Here is a 19,529-nt window from a genome sequence, read left to right on the forward strand (position 1 = left end):
ACACCGAAGTATATACAATACTGTGCAAATGTCAGAGACCACCTTTTAATTATTTAATTTATAGCCAAAAAGGCCTATAGGAGATATTTCTGAGGAAATTAGATATAAGAAGCCCACCTGCAAAAGGAACGGGAAAGTCAAAGAAAACAAATGGAAGAACAGGAGCTTCAAAAACTGGAGTTTCAAAAGATGTTGAAATATGGAGTAAATAGGACTCTATAGGATAAAATCAAGCCCCACTACTTCTGATCCGAAAAAAATCCACAGATGTTGTTTAGGACTTTTTTGTAAATGTCTGTTGAATGTGTTGTGCTATTTTACTGATGCTAAAAAATTAATAACTTTCATTTAATAGACATTTTGACAGGAAATTAAATAAATAAAGGATTGTCTCTGACTTTTGCACAGCACTGTAGTTCATCATTGTTCTTCATTAGGAGCTTTCTAATCGTAAGCCCCAGATAAAGGAAATATATATATATATATATATATATATATATATATAATTTCACTGTGGTGTATTTTTTCTCTTTGAAATATTCAGCTGAGTTTTTGTGCCTTACCACAGTGCACAGAACATTAATGTCATAGCCATATCAAATTAGTTTGCCAAAATATTGTGCCATAGTCACATCTTTTATAGCTTGTGGGTATGACTTAATGTTTTATGGTCTTGACTTGCCTTGCCACAACATTTGTGTTGAAGAATGGGGCTTTCAGAATGGAGCTCCTACCTGAGTACATCTGAAGCAATTTATAGTGGTCTTTCAGTGTTCTGCTAATCTTAAATGAACGCATCCAGAATAGACGAAATGCCACGGCCAAGCAATCACCTATTCCTGTATTCTATCCTTAACTGTCCATTCAACCAAGAAAGGCTAAGATTGCAGGGGAATTTTTGGAATGCTCTTTCTGCTTAGTAGCAGTTATCAGAGGAAAAGAATTAGATTGATGGTCTGCTGTCTGAAAATAAGAGTGACCTACAGCCAGGACTAAATAGCAAACTTTCATCTGCCACCTACAAACATTCATCAGCCTGGGTCTTCTCTCCCTCTCTCTCTCTCTGGTTCCTTGCGATATTTCAGGCTGTTTAATTAACAAGGATTATAAGCTGCCATGGTGTCATGCTAGACTGGTTTATTAGCATCACACTGTGAGGTCATCAGGGGTCCACAACGTAGCAAACATTCATCAAAGAGAGCTTATTAACAGAAATAAACACTCAGTGTTAATGGAGAGGTCTGAGAACCATGCCTCAATCTCACCAGCAATATTTAAAAGGCTAATTCTGGGACTCTTCCGTCTTATCATTAGTGCACTGACTGTAATGCCTATTTCTGGGCTTCAGTTTTTAGTGTAAAGGGCTAAACAGACACTCTTCAGACCCAGAACAAAAGCAGTGTCAGTAAGGGAGTTGCTATCAGTATGTTCTCACAGCAAGTTCTTTGGGCAGACCTATGGCCAGTAACTTTTACACTTGTGCAATTTGCTATGCTTGTCATTTCAGTGATATGTCTCCTCTAAATCTGAAGAGCCGTAAGGATGTGTTTGGGGATTCGTTATGATGGTATCGCCTTATGCTTGGTGTGCTGACACCCCACATTGTCTGAAAGCATGCATAACTTAATTCCCGACTAATCCTAAATGACTCTAAGTGACTCATAAATACTATATCAAACCGGTATTTTATCCTATAAAAATAACTATAGGATTTAAAAAAGGAGATTTTACATTTTACATTGTAATAGGTATTAAACCCCAACTGAGTTCAGGGCACATAAAACTGATTTATTGGGACTGTAGGTGTTAACACTGGGAAGTTTGCTTCTTTTAGTTTTGCACTGGAGCCACACAGCTAACGTAGTTAAAGCGTAATGGAAACATGTAATCAACAATTAACATGATGCAAACTGCATACCTGCATTATCACTTGCCTCAAACAACATCAAGTAACATCAAAAAGACGTGCTTATGTGCTTAGACCCTTTGACGTACTATCATTTTATCGCCAGTGCAAAATTAACAAGCTTCGGACACCAAACATGTCTTTGCTGATCAACTATATTTGGGGTAAGAGAGAAACAGTGTTGATTTGTTTTTTGTTTTTTTTGTTTTTTTTTCTGCTAAACTATCACTTAAGGCTTGTAGAGAATTTTCAACTTCAGTCAATTACATCATTGTCAGAAATAACTCTGCAGATGTCTTATAGAAATGAATCCACTACACAGACCACGTGGTTTCTCCATATGTGATGACTATTGCTACACCTCCTCAGCTCGCTCTCTCTCTCTTGTTCTTCTCATCCATCCATCTATTTTTGGGCCACTGCTGTTCTGTACCACCTGCAAACCCCTTAATTAGCACACATCTGTTTTGCTCCCATTGCAGGGCTGTGCACGTGGCTTCTCTCCATTCTGCTACACCAGCCAATCCATTTTCCCTCAAATCAAAAGGTCACTGGGACAAAAGAAATCTTCAACTGCTAATGCACACTTGAAATTTTCAGAGATTGAAAAGAGACATTTAATAGGAATTGATTAGCAAGGGCTTGATAATGACTTCACTGATTTTCTCATTTGATAGACTAACAATAAACTTTTCAAGCAATGATTTGTTACAAGAAATAGGGAAGAAGAACAAGCCGTAAATATAGATTGATTTTCTTATTGTAAATTGGGCAATACAGTAGTCGAGAAAGTGACTGTTACATGAAATGGGGTACAAGAATAGGCATTGAATATAAATCTAGTTTCATAAATCTTCTCAGTTAATATTTATGTAAAAAGTAAATACAACTGTCTAACACCTTGTTGCCACCACCATACTGTTCAACCTCATAACTAACAGTGTATTTTTCTGTATATATATTTATTGCAGGCCTGCGCAGTAGTTACTCATGCAACATGTGCAACGTGGTGCTGAACTCCATTGAGCAGTATCATGCACATCTCCAGGGCTCCAAGCACCAAAACAAGTGAGTTAACTTCACTTATTCCTTCTTTTAAGTCTCTGAGCTGATGTGATTGAACTTTCTTTACCCTCTCTTTTCAGTCTTAGTGAACTCAATGTATTCCTTTTATCTCTGTGTGATTCTCATGTGCTTATTCTTTTTTGAATCACAGTAAATCCTCTGTGTATTTTTTTAAATCTTTGTTTGATTGTGTGAATCTGATTGGGTGACACTGTTATGAAGGAAGCCTTCTGGCTCACGTACCTCTGTTGTGTTAAATGAAAGCCAGAACATTTGTATCAACAACACTAACAACAACTCATTAAAGACACATTGTACCGAAACAATACAACTCATTAAAGACACAAACAAACTAAAGAGGCCACATTTACAGAAAACAAGCTGCCGCTCTCTGAATTAGCCCTCAGTAAGAAACTTTTACATAGGAGCAGTAAGCAGAAGACTGTGGGAAGCACAGCTTTAGACCAAGGATATTGTACTGAAAACAATAACAACTAATTATAGACACATTGTAAACAAAACAATGAGAACAACTCATTAAAGACAGCAGTATATGTAGCACAAATTAGAGGACTGCCATTGATTCAAATCTTGTCTAAATTCTGTGGTTTCCTCTGAATTATAAACAGATCATTTGCCATTTTGTTTTCTATTTTGTGTTGTGTAGAGGAGGCTGTGATGGGTAAACATTGCCACCTGGGAGTACGTGGAAACGATTAAAGTTGCTGCTTATTTTCCTCTGCCGCAGCCTGCATGTGACATACTGCTGTGATCAGATGAGCTAGTATTCAAATTCCCTCCCTCACTGGCTACAGACAGAATACACCATTCCATTGTGATTTTGCAAAGGGATGAAGAGAAACATCTAGAAAAAACAGAGAAAAAAGGAATGAGATTGAACACAAAAGCATGAGAGAAAGAGAGACAGAGAGAGGGAGGAAGAGAAAAAGACAGAGACAGAAAGAGGAGAACCCCTGTTGTGCGACTCCCAAAGGCATGCTCAGTTGACAGAGATAGACTCTGCTTCATAAGTCAGGCAGTCGAAGACTTAATGCAAGCCACACTGTGTTTTTCGGTCTCCTTTTTAAGCCAGAGTGCTTTTATGGTACACAGCTGTCCTATTTCTAAGCACTACGTGAGTAGAATGTAACCACTAAATCACTAACAGTGCCCCCTAATTGCTCTTCACAATCAACCAATTGATTAACATGCCAACAGTGCCAGAGGTGGGGGAGTGAGAGGAGGACACAAGCTGAAAGCCAAATCACCACTGTCTCTTAGCTCCCACTACTCATTCACGTTAATTACAGCTACATCCTCTCTAATGAAAAATCACTAAAGACACAGAAGTGTATTGGTGAAAGTGCACAGTTAACTATCTTGTCATTCCAACAGGTCTGTGTGCATTCCAATCAGACAAAGACAGTGTATTTCGTGCTAAGGCCTGTTTTGCATCAAAGCAGAAAGAATGGAGAGTTACTTGTTTATGGAGGCTTTTTTCTTGAACACCTCCACAGTGAAGTCAGAGCGCAGTGTGAGATTGTTCAGTAGGAGGAAGAGTCCTTAGATCTTTGCCCAGATACAAGCAGCCATCTGCTAGCCCATATTAACCTGCTCTGATCATAATTGATATCATAATTGATCATAGTGCTTCAACTGAAGCATTTACCTTGTTTGTAGTATTTGGAGGTTTGTCATTACTTTGATGAAGCTCTGCAGCACAAAAATGTTACTGTTGCAATGTGTGGGTCTTGTATATAACACAGTGCAGTGTATTTCATTGATCCTGTAAATGTGGCTATTTATCTGTGATTCATTTGTGCTGTATGGTGCGCTGTTAACAGCCCTGCCTTATTTTCAGTAGAATAATATGAAGGAGCGAAGGAGAGTAATGTCAGCAGAATTATTTTCATCACTTAGCACTTGATTACCTTTCTAACAGACAAATTAACAGACTTCTGCTAAAGGGTGAGAACACTGACTCTGCCCTAGCATTTTCCATAATTTTTATTTCATTGTCATATGTTACACTCCACTATTAAAATAGTAAAATAGGTATATTTCTCTCTCTCTCTCTCTCTCTCTCTCTCTCTCTCTCTCTCTCTTTTGAAAAATCATTGCTTGTGGACTATTATTTAGCAAAAAACACTTTTTTTTTATTTCTGCTTATCAATTTTAACACCCTTTTGCAAAGTACGTGCTTGTTTTGGAGGGCCCTGCATATGAGGTTTACATAATTTGTCATTTATTTAACTGGCTTGCAAAACTCAGGACAAGGAATTAAAGGCCTGCCCTCAGCACAGAAATCAAATGAAAGAAAGCATCCAGTTTGTGGGTATTAGTTGGATACAAAGCTTGTATTGTATTGCTTTTATTACAGATCCCCTTTTTTTTACAAATGAAACTTAAATCCCACACAAAAGGAAATTTTGAGGATAAATGTTCCAGATAGAGATTTAAATCTGGAATACCCACAAACAGTCTTGATATCAGAATGAATAATGCTTTCTGTTGCCTCTATAGTAGCATTATGTTGTTAAATGTTTTTCCTGCCTTGACACTCCAAATTCAGCTCATGCCAAGCGTCATAATTACCTTACAATATGATTCAGTTGTGTTAGAGTGGAAAAGAAACAAAGTAATATGGTGCAGAGAGCGTCTAGGACTGGAGTTGACAATCATCTAGGCAAAATAGAGGCAAGTTATGCAGCTGCGCCAACCATGAAATATCAAAAGTTTATGACCTCATAAATTATAAGTAGATAGTTTGGTTTGGTTGGAAGCACTCCAATTTAGCAAGTTTGCTAAGAGCTTGACAGCTGAGTTTGCTGTCCAGTTTGTGCAGCACGCATACCCACTAACAAGCCACTACAATATTAGTGTCACTGCTGTGCTAAGGATGTCCACCAGTAGTCCTGTGGGGGTCCTAATCTTTGATGAATGGGGTAAACAAAAGCAAAACAAATGATGCGGATAAACAGATGAACAACAATCTGTGAATGTAAAATTTGAAAGTGCACCTATAATGGTAAGTGGAGTTGATAAAGTGGACAACATATACAAAGTAATGTGTACCTAAGCAAGAGACCAGTGAGTGTATACCAGGGGTTGGCTCTTTTACTCCCCTGTTGCGGCTCCACAGCAGAATTAGACTTTAAGGTAAAAATAAAATAATCTTCCTTTGCAGTAAAATAAAGTTCTGTTGATTGTTCTAATACAGTTGTAACACTAAATGATGGTAAACGCTGGAGTTAATATAGCCTATATATGCTAATTCACCAAACGTTAACTCTAAAGATCGGTGCGCAGATTGATGGTCACACAGCAATGCAGACAACAGTCTTATCTAGCTTGTAGCAAACGAAAAGGCGAAGAGAAAGATTCAAGACAAACATTGATAATTTAGAAACGAATGGATGTATTTACATGTATAAGCACTCTAGCTGGTTTCCTGATACATTTAATTTGCAGCAAGAAACTGTCAAACACTAAAAAGTTGCAAAGCTGAAGTCAGATTATTGTTTGAATTTTCCTGTCCCACCTTAAACTGTGCTGCAGTTACTTTCTCGTGCCTCAGGCAATATTTAAGGTGTAACAGGAAAATTCAAACAAGAAGCTGACTTTGTAAAAAAATGAAGATTGAGAGACATTTTACAAGGAACTGTTCTACTTTAAGGAAAAGTTTCCTGCTGGAGACTTGAGAAAAGCAGCTATAGCTAAGCTAAAGCTTAAAGCAGAGCAAAAGCAAGTTTGAGTTTTCGTTTACATTTTTTAGCTTATACTAGAACATTAGCACATACTGAGACATATTTACAGCCAAGATGTTAAATAGGATATAAAATGTTGTAGCTCCCAAAGTGGTTTCTCATCTGTTGCTGCTCATCTTTGTGTTAGACATCCTCTAGTTCTTCATCAGTGGTCACAGGATGCTACTGGCTGAATATTTTTGGTTAGTGGACTATTTTCTTTTACCAGTAACTAGAGATGCATTTCTGCAGCTTTCAAATACAAAGTACAAAGAAAATCCATTATGAGAAAATTGATATTCAGTTTTTCAGGACAAGACTCTTAACCTCCTTTAAATTTCATATAATTTATGTCTGTTAAAGAAGTTGGCAGTATTCACTAGAGTAATCATTTTGAAGGTATAAGTTGACTACTACCAGTAAGATTTTAAAATAATGTTTTTTTATATGTTTCTATCACCTGCTGACAGTCCTTTGATTTTCCATAAATCCTAAAAAATCTAAAAAAGATCAAATCTAAAAATCTAAGTCTTGTGTAAGTTATGTAAGATTAAGAATCATGTAAGAATTACATAGAAAATCTGTTTCATGCTGGTTTACACTTGTCTTACTACTTGCTGAGTTGCTGAGCAACATGGCTTGTCTAGAGAAGGACGCTCTGTCAGTGGAACAGATGTCATCATATGAAGGAGCAGCACCATGTTGCGATCTAATAAAGACCACAGTGGTCCTGTCATCGATGTGCCATGTTTAAGCTCATCATATTGCAATTATTGATACCTTTTGAAAATCGAACACATTATTCAGTGCAAAGATAAAGGCTTATAGCAATCACGATAAACTTTACGTATATAAACTAGATAAACTTTATATATTTAAGTGAGTTATTTCATGCACATTTTTTGCTCTTGCTGTGCTAAATCGTCAGTGGTTAATATACTTAGTCGTAAAAGTTCCTCATGTCGTTAAATAAAACAAGAGGAGTATTCAGCCTAAAGGAACTGGCGCTAATGTGGGGGAAATTGATTTTTGAAGACTGGGAAGGATAATGATAGCGGTCTAAAATAAGTCATAAATTAATCATGAATTCTTATCCAACTGTGACCATGGCTATGGGGAGAAGCTTCCAAATGGTGTTTAAAAAGTGATCGGTACTTTTCCTCTGCAGAAAAAAGGCCAAATTAAAGACTTCATGGCCTTTACCATCCACTTTCTGGAAACTCCAAATGACTCAAGAATTTCTCCTTCAATTTGAAGTGGACATTATCATCACCTGATTTATGGTGTAAAGCATAGAGTTGAACCTGATTTGGCAATTAACACAGCTTGAAAAAGGTAGTGTGTCCTCTGTACTGCAGAGGCAGCACTTTGCTGATGGATGTGTGGAAGTCAGAGATGTTTTTCCTTTACCTATTTCCCCCAGCACATCTTTTCCACAGTCCAATCTAGTGTTACCCAGTCAACTATTCCATGATGAACAACAGTGACAATATGCTTCAGCTATAATTATCTGTAACTGCAAAATGACTAAAAAACGCAAGAAACACTTGCTGTGGGTTGGTAGGGAGAGAGCTTTCGCATATAGCACAGCACTCCCTGACGTAGCCCATGTGTCACAAAGTGCCAAATTGCTACCCATCACTAACACAAATCCAGGATGCTTTGTTTCTTTGTCAAAATATAGTGGAGGATGAAATGTGTACTTGGCAGTCACTGCAGGCTAAAGTGCTGTTGAAGAGCTGAGACTTAAACGTATCAATACTTTTATTACAGACAGAAATGGCCACCACATTGCACTTTTGGTGTCAGGTCAGTCAGTATGCTTTTGGTTCAGCATATTGACCCATTTTCCAGCTTCATTTCTGTATGATCAGCTCAGTAAATTTGTTTATCAAGGTGGAAACCATTCTGTAAAGGAAACATTATGATGTATCCCATCAGATCCCCATATGCCTGATTACATATGCCTTTGTCGCTGACTGGCTAGTGTTCTGCAACCCAAAGAGACAAAGGCTACGTTCACACAGCAGGTAAAAGTGGCCCAAATCTGATTTTCTCACCAAATCAGATTTTTTTGTTTGGCTGTTCACAATATCTTTTAAATGTGACCTATGCGACATTAGTCTAAACAGATCAGCTCCTAAACTGACCCACATGCGCAAAAGAACAGTGCTTCGTGTTGCTTTATGTGGCTCATCCAGAGGTAAGCAATCATGACTGCTAACAAACGCCAGTCGCTCCCGGTACTTTCAGCTTCATCTTCGCCAGCATCACAGGAGCGATCATGAAGCTTTATTAACTGACAGCTGGGCTTATCACCCAGAATGTGTTCAAGCTCACCGCAAAAAGGGCACGGTCACTTCTTTGGTTCGTGTCCTCAGATTCTTTAAATTTTAAGCTTTCAGACTTTTAACTGTTCTTTGACAATGTAGCCTTGTTCTCCCACAGTGAATCTGACATTTTCCATTCCAATTTGAGACGCTTTCATATTTGGTACTGAAATCCGATACATATCCAATATGCAGGAATGCGACTCAGTCTGAACAGCCAGATCAGATCAGTTTGGCCATTTATTTCAAAATTATTTCAAAGTCGCATAAATTCTGATCTGGCTGTTCAGACTGAGTCGCATTGCTGCATATTGGATACGTATCGGATTTCAGTACCAAATATGAAAGCGTCTCAAATTGAAACTGAAAATGTCAGATTCACTGTGTTTTTTGCTGTTCACACTGACACACAGGTAACACATCAGTGTCACATATGAAGTAAAAGATTGAATTTGGGGCACTTTTACTTGTTGTGTGAACATAGCCAAAGAGAAACATTCAGGAAAACACTGTTCACAAAAATAGGTTAATTAAATCTAAATCCATGCCAGATGCCTCCTAATCTAACACAGTGGTCTGTTTTTAACAAGAAGTGACATCCCACATACTGGACATGTTTTTTTTGTGTTCATGGGGACAATGACAGTCAGTTTTATAATGAGCACTAATCTGCCCTACCTGGCCTGGTCTGCTGTCAAGTCCTGGAGGGCTCTGTTATGTGGGACTGAGTGTCCACACAGCTGTAAATTGGCAGAAAGGGAAGAGTCACTCTGTACCTTCCCTCGTTGTCGCCCTCTGTCCCCTGCAGCTAGTCGGGCAGATTGCTATCTCCGATCATGAACAGCAGGCAACCTGCGGAGACAGGGGCAAGTTTATTTATAACCGCCATCTTCCTCTCCATCCTGCCTCTTAGCTAATCATGCTTACTGACCTTTGTCCAGCTATGGTGGGGGTCTGCTCTCTCTGTCTGAAACCAAAGAGCTAGAGGAATGGGGTCAGGCCTAGCTGTGCTGCCAGATTTAGTTAGCTGTGCTTATCTGCTCCTGGCCACCACTGCCCTCCACCAGGGCGCTTACGGGGTACCACTGGAGGAAAGTCATGTGGCACAGCGGACTGACCTCCTTCTCTACATGACCCCACTGGTGCCCCCTCTAGGGGTGTTCTGCCACTCAGACTGCTGCCACTAGGGCGCAGGCCATCATTTCCTTTAGTGCCACTCTTCTGAGAGCTCTTTGGCCTCTGTCTGTGTGCTGAGTCACCCCCCGCTCATGCCCTGGAATTCACAATGTTAAAGCAGCTCGGCCAACCGCACCTAGCACCCAGACCCTGCCACTAGAGCACACACTGACCTCTTTAAAACCAACACATACACATAATGAATACAGATTGAAGTGTTCCTGTGTATAAATAAAAGGCTCTTTTTGTATGCTCTAGGATTTGTCGTCTAGAGCATGTTAAGGAGCCATTTCAGCTCACTCCTGTTCATTAGGGCACACAACAAGTCAGTGTCAAAAATTCTTTCTCCAACCATTTATCATTACCACATAAACAGCAGCACTGGCCCTAAAACAATAGTTCTCTTCTTGGTTGCATTGACATCCCTTTATCAGGACTTTTGTGGCTGCAGTGGTAGGCACATTTCTTGTACTAGAGATGAAAGCAAACAAGAATTAAAGGTATGCATGTGGGTGCTGAAAGCGCTTGCTACCTGATACCTACCTCTGCCAACACCAGACACACACACACACACAGATACTTTTCTTCCTGCTGAGCATGGGCTCTTATCTCCTTTGCGGGCGAGAACCACATTGGTCTGGTTTGCTGCGATTACATGGCTGTTATCTTAAAGGCAGTCCAGCTCAGCACCCGCTACATCACTCTACAGCCAGGCAAATGTGCCTTCACCTGGGGTCTGTGCACCCATCAACACTTTTAAGGGGATTTTACTGCTTGCCCAGAGGCCAGGGGTTGGATAAAGCAGTGATTTAATGCAGGTAGCAAAGCAGCTGCGAGCGGGAATGCTGACAATGACAGAGAATCGTCAGAGAATCATCTACTCCTAACGTAAGATAACGGTGTGCTTGGACACTCCTTGAGCAGCTTGAGTGAGCAGGAGAATGTATAGGGAGAGCAAAAAAGGAAAGGGGGAAGGAACAAAATGAAGCTTGAAAGGATACCTAAGAAAAGAAATATAATCAAGAAAGAATGAAACAGGTTCTGTGCTCCTGAAGAATGACAGACCATGTGGTACAGAGAGAGGATGGTGGGCTGCTTAAGAGAGGCTTGTTGATTGATTAGATGAAAGCAGTGTAATCTGAGCCATTGGTACCAGTGTTTAGATCTCCTGATTCTTCCATCGATCCCCTGGGCTGCCTGGAACAAGATAGGGGGTTCCAGCTCATTGGCCTCTCTCTACCTGTGTAATCACTCTTCCTAAGCTGCATACTCCCATTTCATGGCGCAAGCTCCTGGGAGAAGGCCAGCAGAGGCGGCTCACAAGGTGGAAAGACACGGTTCCTGGTGCCGGGGGAAGGAAGGTTTAGTGACCCACATTCTTCTGTGAGCACAAGTCTAATGTCCAAAAAGAATTTGTACCAAGGCGGCAACACAAGCCAGCTGTTATGCCATGCTGCACTGGGATTACAAAAAGAGGCCTTTTTAGATAAAAAAAGAGAATGCATCTTCCTTCCTCTGAGGAGTTGCAGTTTTGTAAAACATGTAAAGAAACTCATAGAAATAATTATAATTATAAATATCTTGCATGTAGATTCATTTTTTTAAGAGCCACAGAAATTCACAAACCCATTTCTACACAGCTCCCATGTGAGATTAAAAAGAATGCACCTGGCTTGCTTGTGGGCTTAGAGAACTCATTCTGATAGAAGATTCTGAAAGACTGTTCGAGGTCAGGCATAAATGAGTTTTACTTTTTTTCTTGTTTTATATATATATATATATATATATATATATATATATATATATATATATAAAACTCAGGAATAAGCTGACTTTTGTGCAGCTGGGTGCAGGCTAAGAACGTAGCTTGGAAGATAATACCCTCCTGTCTCCGGGGGTCTGTGGGCCAAGGGGCTGAAGCTGCTGCTACCCCAACTGTACAGCGCTGAGCAGGCTGGATGAGCGTCGACTCGTGTAAGAAGCTTTGGCGGACAGACGAGTGCTCGGCTGACAGTCACTGGGGATTAGTTCTTTGCGCAGAGCAGGCATAAAGAGACTGGCTGTAAAAAACGATTTCTCTCCCCGTCCTTCAGCAGTGGCCCTTTAATCTGTCTCTCCCTCTCTTTCGCAATCTCCCAATGTCTGGCAAAGAGAAACTTGCAGCCCTGCATTGCTGACAAGAAGCTGCTCTCAGTAGAGCAACTACTGTGAAAATTTTCATCATAGAGGACTGATGAACACATTGGATAACAACTGTAAGTTCATGGTAGCAAAAAATCACTTGTACTTAAGACTTCTAGAGTGAATTGAAAAAAGTCATTTCACTGATCTTTTTTTTAACCTCAAAGCTCTATATATGTCTCAATGCTCACTTACTGAATTAGTCATTATTCATTTATTTTGAAAGATGTTTTTTTGTGCCACTCTAAACAGGCTTGATCATTCATTCTGAAAGAGTTTTGGAAATGTTTTCTAACATAATAAATACTCCCCTCCCTGTGGATCCTCAGCCCACATACTGTTACTGCAGCAAATATTTCAGGTTTGATTTCTTTATTTTCCTCATGTACAATGCTGATTTATGGGCCTACTGAGGGAACAATTAATATTTATAGTTTACCCTCATTTATACTAATGGAGCTGTGTGAAAATCTTCTGTAAAACTGAGGTGAATGTAAAAGGTACTTCAACTACACAGAAGTACACTCCCCAAGGACTACCAACCTTTACTAATGTGTGAATAAATTCTTGCAGAAGATCATATTTGGTACATCTGTCCGACATCTATCCAAAATCATCTGCAGAGACTGCCCATAAGAAAGAAGAATCATGTCTCTGTAGTTTCTCCTAGACAGCAATGAGATCAGATGAAAAAAACATCTTCTTCTTCTGCTGCTCCAGTATTTTACCTATGAAAAAATCCCAGTAATATCCTCTTCAATTTTAGTAGAGATCTCAGATTTTCCAACATAGAAACACTCATGTTTATCTGCAGTTAAAACCTCATTGCTACTTTATCTCTCTTGTATCTCATCTCATTTTTGTCTAATGTTATTTGTTCTAAGGAATTTTAGGAGAATCACAATTAAGTCTCCTGAGCCATCAAAGGGCAGCCTTTGAGCAATAAAACTTTACTTGGGAAGAACAACAAAGCCATAACACTGCTGCATCACTGTTTCAAGTATGTGGTGCCATAACCAAATTCTTTTTTTTTTAACCAATTTTTTTTTTATAAATACTATACACTATATGGCCAAAGATATGTGGACACGCGACCATCACATCTGTGTGAGCTTGATGGACATCTCATTCCAAAACCGTGTGCATTAATATGGAGTTAGATAGTAAAGCATGATTTATTACTCTAGAAAACATGTTTCCAGTGCTTCAGAGTCCAGTGGCAGCATGCTTTACACCATTCCTGCTGGCATTGCTCATAGTGATCTTAGGCTTGTGTGCAGCAGCTCAGCCATGGAAACCCATTTTATGAAGCTCCCTACACACAGTTTTTGTCCTGATAACAGGCGATTTTTACGTGCTACATGCTTCAGCACTCGGCAGCCCACTGTCAGTTCGCGTGGTCTACCGCTTCGTGGTTGAGCTGTTTTTCCATTTCTCAATAACAGTGCTTACCAGGGCAGATCTAGCAGTGCAGAAATTTCGCAAACTGACTTGTGGCAAAGGGGGCATCCTATGACAGTGTCTTGTTTAAAGTCACTGTGCTCCTCAGTACAACCCATTCTGCTGTTAATGTTTGTCTGTAGACAGTGCATGGCTGTGTGCTTGATTTATTACTCCTGTTATCAAAGTGTGGCTAAAACACCTGAACTCAGTAATAGCAAGGGGTGTCCACATACCCATGTAGTGAGTATGAAGAGTTTCATTCCAAAACGCTGTATATTCCAAGTAGTCTCATTCCAAAATGCGTTTGTAACATTTTGAACAGTTGGCATATAATTGAAAACATTTGCATTTCTCTAATAAATGTAGTATTAATCATAAGGTCACACTTTATTTGGATGGACCCCCTTAAATGATCTACAGATACCTAAATTTTTAACTAATTCTCTGGTGATACTCAGTGATTACCAACAACATTCAGGTTGGGCTTATGTTTAGGAGTAGGTGTAGGTTTTGCCTTGGGTTTAGGGCTAGGTTTAGAATTAGGGATAGTTTTGATGGAATCTTTCACGCAACTTCAAGTTCTGTTATATTTAATAGATATTTATTTGAATGTCACTTAAAGATAGACTGAGCATCTACAAAGCATCTACAGTGGACCATCCAAATGAAGTGTTATCAATCATAATGGTATTGATGTGTAGAGCCCACTCACAACAATGTATATCATGAAAAAAGATGATTATTTAAAGTAGTGTTTAATGTGTTTTGCAATTAATCCCTTATATATTAAAATCCCGTATATATTAAAAAAGCTACTGAACAATTCCAAACCATGGATTCCCTCACATTTTTGCTAAGAAGGAGGGTCAGTGACCGGTATTAATAAGGTACAAAAAGAGAATGACCTTTTTTGGGACACGTGTAGTGGCTTCTCTGACTCGTTTCAGCCAAGAGGCCCACTTTCTTTTACTCAGATGTCAGGCATGCACAGTTTCCAAGGTGATTGCTATCTCTTATAGCATACCTCCAGCGACTGTTAGCACATTTTCACTCTCTATTCTCACTATCTGTTACAAATACGTACAAAATTGTTGGCTTTACTTGGTTAAGTATATGTACTTAGTACATATTGTAAATTACAATAATAATAATTATAAATATAAAGTCAAGGGAAATCAGGGCTTAAATATAAAGGCAAGCAGGAATCATTGTGGTCTAATCACATTTCTGCAAGTCTCCATTTTCCAATTACTCTGACAGAGCTTCCCCTCTGTTGGCTTTTTTTAGGGGTTAAATTGAAACTTGAGAGGTGATGGAACTCTTCCTATGTTTAATAAAGTTAGTTAGCTAGACTATACACATTGACAGGTTGACCTACACCATGCACACATCACATCAACTAGCTAGCTAGCTTACTCCATTTACATATGAAGAGGGTTGAGTTAAAGATAAATTAATTTGATTTGAAGTGATTTAAGTGACTTCATATTTCACACAACTCTTTATAAACCATTCTCCAGAAGTTGAAAGTTTACTCACATTACAGGTAAACCATGGAGAATATAGGTGGCAATATAGGAGTTTTACCTTGAGAGTTTTGAAACACCGGATACCAGATTGTTCCAGACCAACTTAAGCTCTAGCTGTCTTCACATGACAGTCAGTTTGTTGACAGTCTGGCAGTGCCTGGAGTGGGACATATGGCTGGAAGTAAAAGATAAACAAGCTATTGAAAGCACACTAAAAACTCCCAGTTACTGGCTAGATCAACTCTCTGGCATTCAATTCTTTAAAAAGAATAACCAAACAAACAAAATAGGACCCACAAGTCCAAGAGAGAAGAGAGAAAGGTCAGTGTGCCTTCTGAAACTAGGTCTATTAAAATCGACATTTCTGTCAGCTTGATGGAAGATGGGTCCTCATTTATTACTGATCAAGCAAAGAAGGGCAGGTAGGGAATAGACTGTGTGGATAGTTTATTCACTCCTCTCTGCTCTGTGAAATGAGCCAGTCAAGCCTCTATCTGCAAACACTCTTCTTTTAAAAAAAATAAAAATACAGCCGTCAGCCAGCAGAGCGTGATGATTCTCAAATATGGACACATTGCTTCGGATGGCACTGGGTGTCAGACCGAGGGAGGCGAATATTACTGGACTGGACTGAGAGAAAGCCTGATTTATTGGTTAGCCACTAGCACTCTATATTTCACAAGGTGAATGTGCCCTCCCTACAGACTGTAAAAAATCCAGGTGTTCTTCTGCTTTAATGTTAGAGGCCCAGGAAGCATGCAGCAAAGATGAAAATTAAATCCCTCAGGGCCTACAGTCTGCTCTCTTTCACAACCTTACTCTTCTATAAATGGCTCTTCATTATCAAACCTGTTTGGTGCTATTTTAATATTACTGTTTGATCAGACAGATGCTTGCAAAATAAAGGTGAAATATTTATAATGTATTATGAGTAAAACGTAAAATTTAATTGTCTTAATAGATTACAGTGCAAATGTTTGCACCATTAAGCAGTCAACACACACACACACACACACACACAAACACCCAGACACACCGCTCCTGGACTTTTTTTTTTCATAGATTTTCAGCAGAAAACAGCTGAACTGTCATATTCTCTTTGACCCAGGCTGAAAAGTTTTACACAGGGTTTCTGACTTGGCTTGTTACTGGAGATTTTTGTCACTGTTAAAACAGGGAACTGAAGTGCAGCGAGACAAATGTTCTTGCTGCATTATATTACACTTATATGAGACACTTAGACGTCCTCTTTAGACGTCTTAGTGTCTCATATAAGTGTAATATAATGCACCAAGAACATTTGTCTCGTCATTTGTCATTTGTCTTTCCTGCTAAAGAGGACGTCATTAGACGTCCTCTTTAGCAGGAAAGACTTCAGATGACTCCTTTGCTCCTATATAAAAGTCAGTACACCATAAAAACAGTATTAAATATCTAATACAGAGTCAAACTGAATTAAATTCAGTTTTGCAAGAGGCACTTTAAAATTTAAACTCTTATTTAATACTGCTGTCTTTAATATGTATTTTCATCTGCCACCATAGGAGTCCTAGAATAGTCCTATAATTCTGGATTCTTGTGCTACAGCTTCTTTTTTTTATAGATCTTTAACCATGTTTTTTCTGATTCTCTTCCAGCCTGAAACAACATCAGCAATGAAGAATAATGATGGATGAAGCTCTGAAGAACAAAAGGAAATGGATGTTCCTGATAGAACTTTTGGAGCCGCACAGACATTTAAAAGGGCACCTGGGACAGGGCATTTATTTATTTGTCCTTGAGCTTCTTAATATCCTGGAGGTTCCTCAACCGTTTTGTGCTTTATATTTCTATTCAAGGTCAACGGTTAAACCAACAGTCATAAGCTGGAAATACACACTGTCCTCCTCTGTGACTAAGTATGAACCTAAAGTAAATGGATGTCAGTTGATGTTACAGTGGTTATAACAATGACTATGACAGTCATCGCATAATTTAACAGCACCAGCCTGAAAAGACAGTCACACTACTTGAGTATTTTCTTGCATCCTCAAAGTCTTGTGTGCAATGATGATCTGTGATATGTTAACCCACTCTGCTCCTCAAACCTCTGAGCACTGCTTTGGTGGATCACTCAGGCATGCCAAGCTGGAAAAGGTACGAAGAAGAGGTTGTCAGTCATCTTAGTGACTTTGTCTCGTCAGGTAATTGGTCCTGCTTGTGCCTGAATGCTGCCAGTGATGAGTTGATTGGATTACCTTTATGGAAAAATTCATCTTGGCCTTGGTGTAGAGCTGCAGTGAGCATAGCAAGGACTTCACACAGGCCTCAGTGCTTTCTCTATAAACAACACCTATTAAAGCTTACCGACATCTACATGAGAAAACATTCCTACAGATTTCTGCTAGAAAGTTTCATTGCAGAGATTAGATATGGAACCACTGGCTATGCACAGCTCTGACGTATTACAAGACCTGTACAGATTCATCATTAGCAGCAAGTCTTTTCCTTTCTACTGGTGTTGAGACTGATTGCCCAAGTGGGTATATTGAATCAAATAAATTGTTGCTGTCATTTCAAAACCTTTTTTTAAGGCACCATTTGAAAATGTCAGCTTCCCTTTACAATGTGTGAACATTTTGTGAAGAACGGACCATTAGAAATTGTCCAAAATGACAAAGAGAATCTTATATTAAACATAAGTTTTTTTTGTTTGTTTGTTTCAGAAAGTTTAATTGAAGATAAGAACGTTTCTTGTCCTATGATTTTCTCATTTTGGAGATAAAAGGTTGTTTATGACAGAGTTGATGTCATTCATATGTACTTCCACAGTTATTTCTATTTCTGAGTGATGATGGCATTAATGTTTATATCTATGCCAAAAGAACTTCCTGTAAAACAGCTCAATGCCTTTCTGTCTGTTTTTTTTTTTTCCTTCAAATGGGACATGACTTTACAAGTTAGGTAATATTTATGCAATTAGATTATTAACAACTATGTCTGGGTTTTGTTTGTTTGTTTGTTTTTTGTTCGTTTTTTGGATTTTTTTAAATGATAAGGTTGAACGATGCAAAAAAAGTGTAAATGATCAGTTTCAGAAAAAAATGAAGCCCTTGATTGCTATGATAGGATGAGAGTAGACTTTAGATGCAGTTTGAACTGATTGCTGCTTTCTAAATAAGTTATGGTAGAGTTTAATCTCTTTGGCTGTAGTGAATTATATGTTTAAATAGCCATCAAATCCAAGGGAAACAACACTTTTTCATGGATTTGTGTATTCATGCCAGAGCCCTTTGATGTTTCAGTAAAGATGGTGGTTGCAAAACCACAAAGCAAACTCTTTTCAATGCTTGGCTGAAGATTTGAAAGCTGCCATTCACACTAAATGGAAAGCTTGGACAATTGTGAGCTGTAGCAGGGTTTAGGATTGAGAGAATGCCATTCAGAGAGCACGGCTTAACCGACTGCTTTCTACTGGCAGACAGTCCTTCAACAACATGGCACTGGGACAGAGGGCCTGACACTGGCAACATGAGGATGCTATCAACTTGGTTTTCATTAAGTTCCACCTAATCTAATGCTCAGAGTCTTTTGCTGTTCATATTGTTGTGATGTTCATCATATGGAATGCCATTTCAAACGAACACACACCAAACAAGTTGTGTATTTGGTAATGGTTACAGTGTGGTGTGGGTTAAAGGGGGTTTATTTATATGTCACAGAATATATTCTGTATATGAAATGCATAGGACACAGTACAGGTGCACTGAGAGGCTTATTTAAGTAAAAAATATGAGAAACAATAATGCAGGTGTTATTTTTTCTGAAAATAGAAATGGTGAGAATGTTATGATGTGTGCACATTTGTAAATACACTTGATATCTATTTTCTCTTTCAAACAAGAAATTTCTCTTTATTTTGTCTTTGTCTTTATTTTTCCTTTGCTAGATCTCTCAGCCATCAGCATCATTTTTATGTGTCTCTTTAAAATAAGTGCTGAAATTCATTTGTCAATTCATCAATGGCCAAATATGGGACATGACACAGATGGAATTTCAGTCTTGGTCTGAGCTACATGGTTTAGATGGTTGTGTTACTGTGTGCTATCCCTCCAAAGTAAAGCAGCAGGGTCAGCCTTTTAACATGTGTACAGTATCTTCTTCATCCAAGGCT

General features: G+C 38.8%; 1 protein-coding gene across 1 annotated transcript in view; it reads left to right on the plus strand.

Annotated features, from left to right (window-relative positions):
• Positions 1 to 19,272, plus strand: part of zgc:171482 (zinc finger protein) — a 70,740-nt gene extending 51,468 nt beyond the window's left edge. The window contains exons 6-7 of the mRNA XM_036574136.1: positions 2,878 to 2,974; positions 17,014 to 19,272. Coding sequence (XP_036430029.1) covers positions 2,878 to 2,974; positions 17,014 to 17,035 — 119 coding nt within the window. The 3' untranslated portion in view covers positions 17,036 to 19,272. The remainder of the gene's footprint in view (positions 1 to 2,877; positions 2,975 to 17,013) is intronic.
• The last annotated feature ends 257 nt before the right edge of the window (positions 19,273 to 19,529 follow it).

Source organism: Colossoma macropomum, unplaced genomic scaffold (genome assembly GCF_904425465.1).
Source record: "Colossoma macropomum unplaced genomic scaffold, Colossoma_macropomum, whole genome shotgun sequence".
Classification (NCBI taxonomy): Eukaryota; Metazoa; Chordata; class Actinopteri; order Characiformes; family Serrasalmidae; genus Colossoma; species Colossoma macropomum.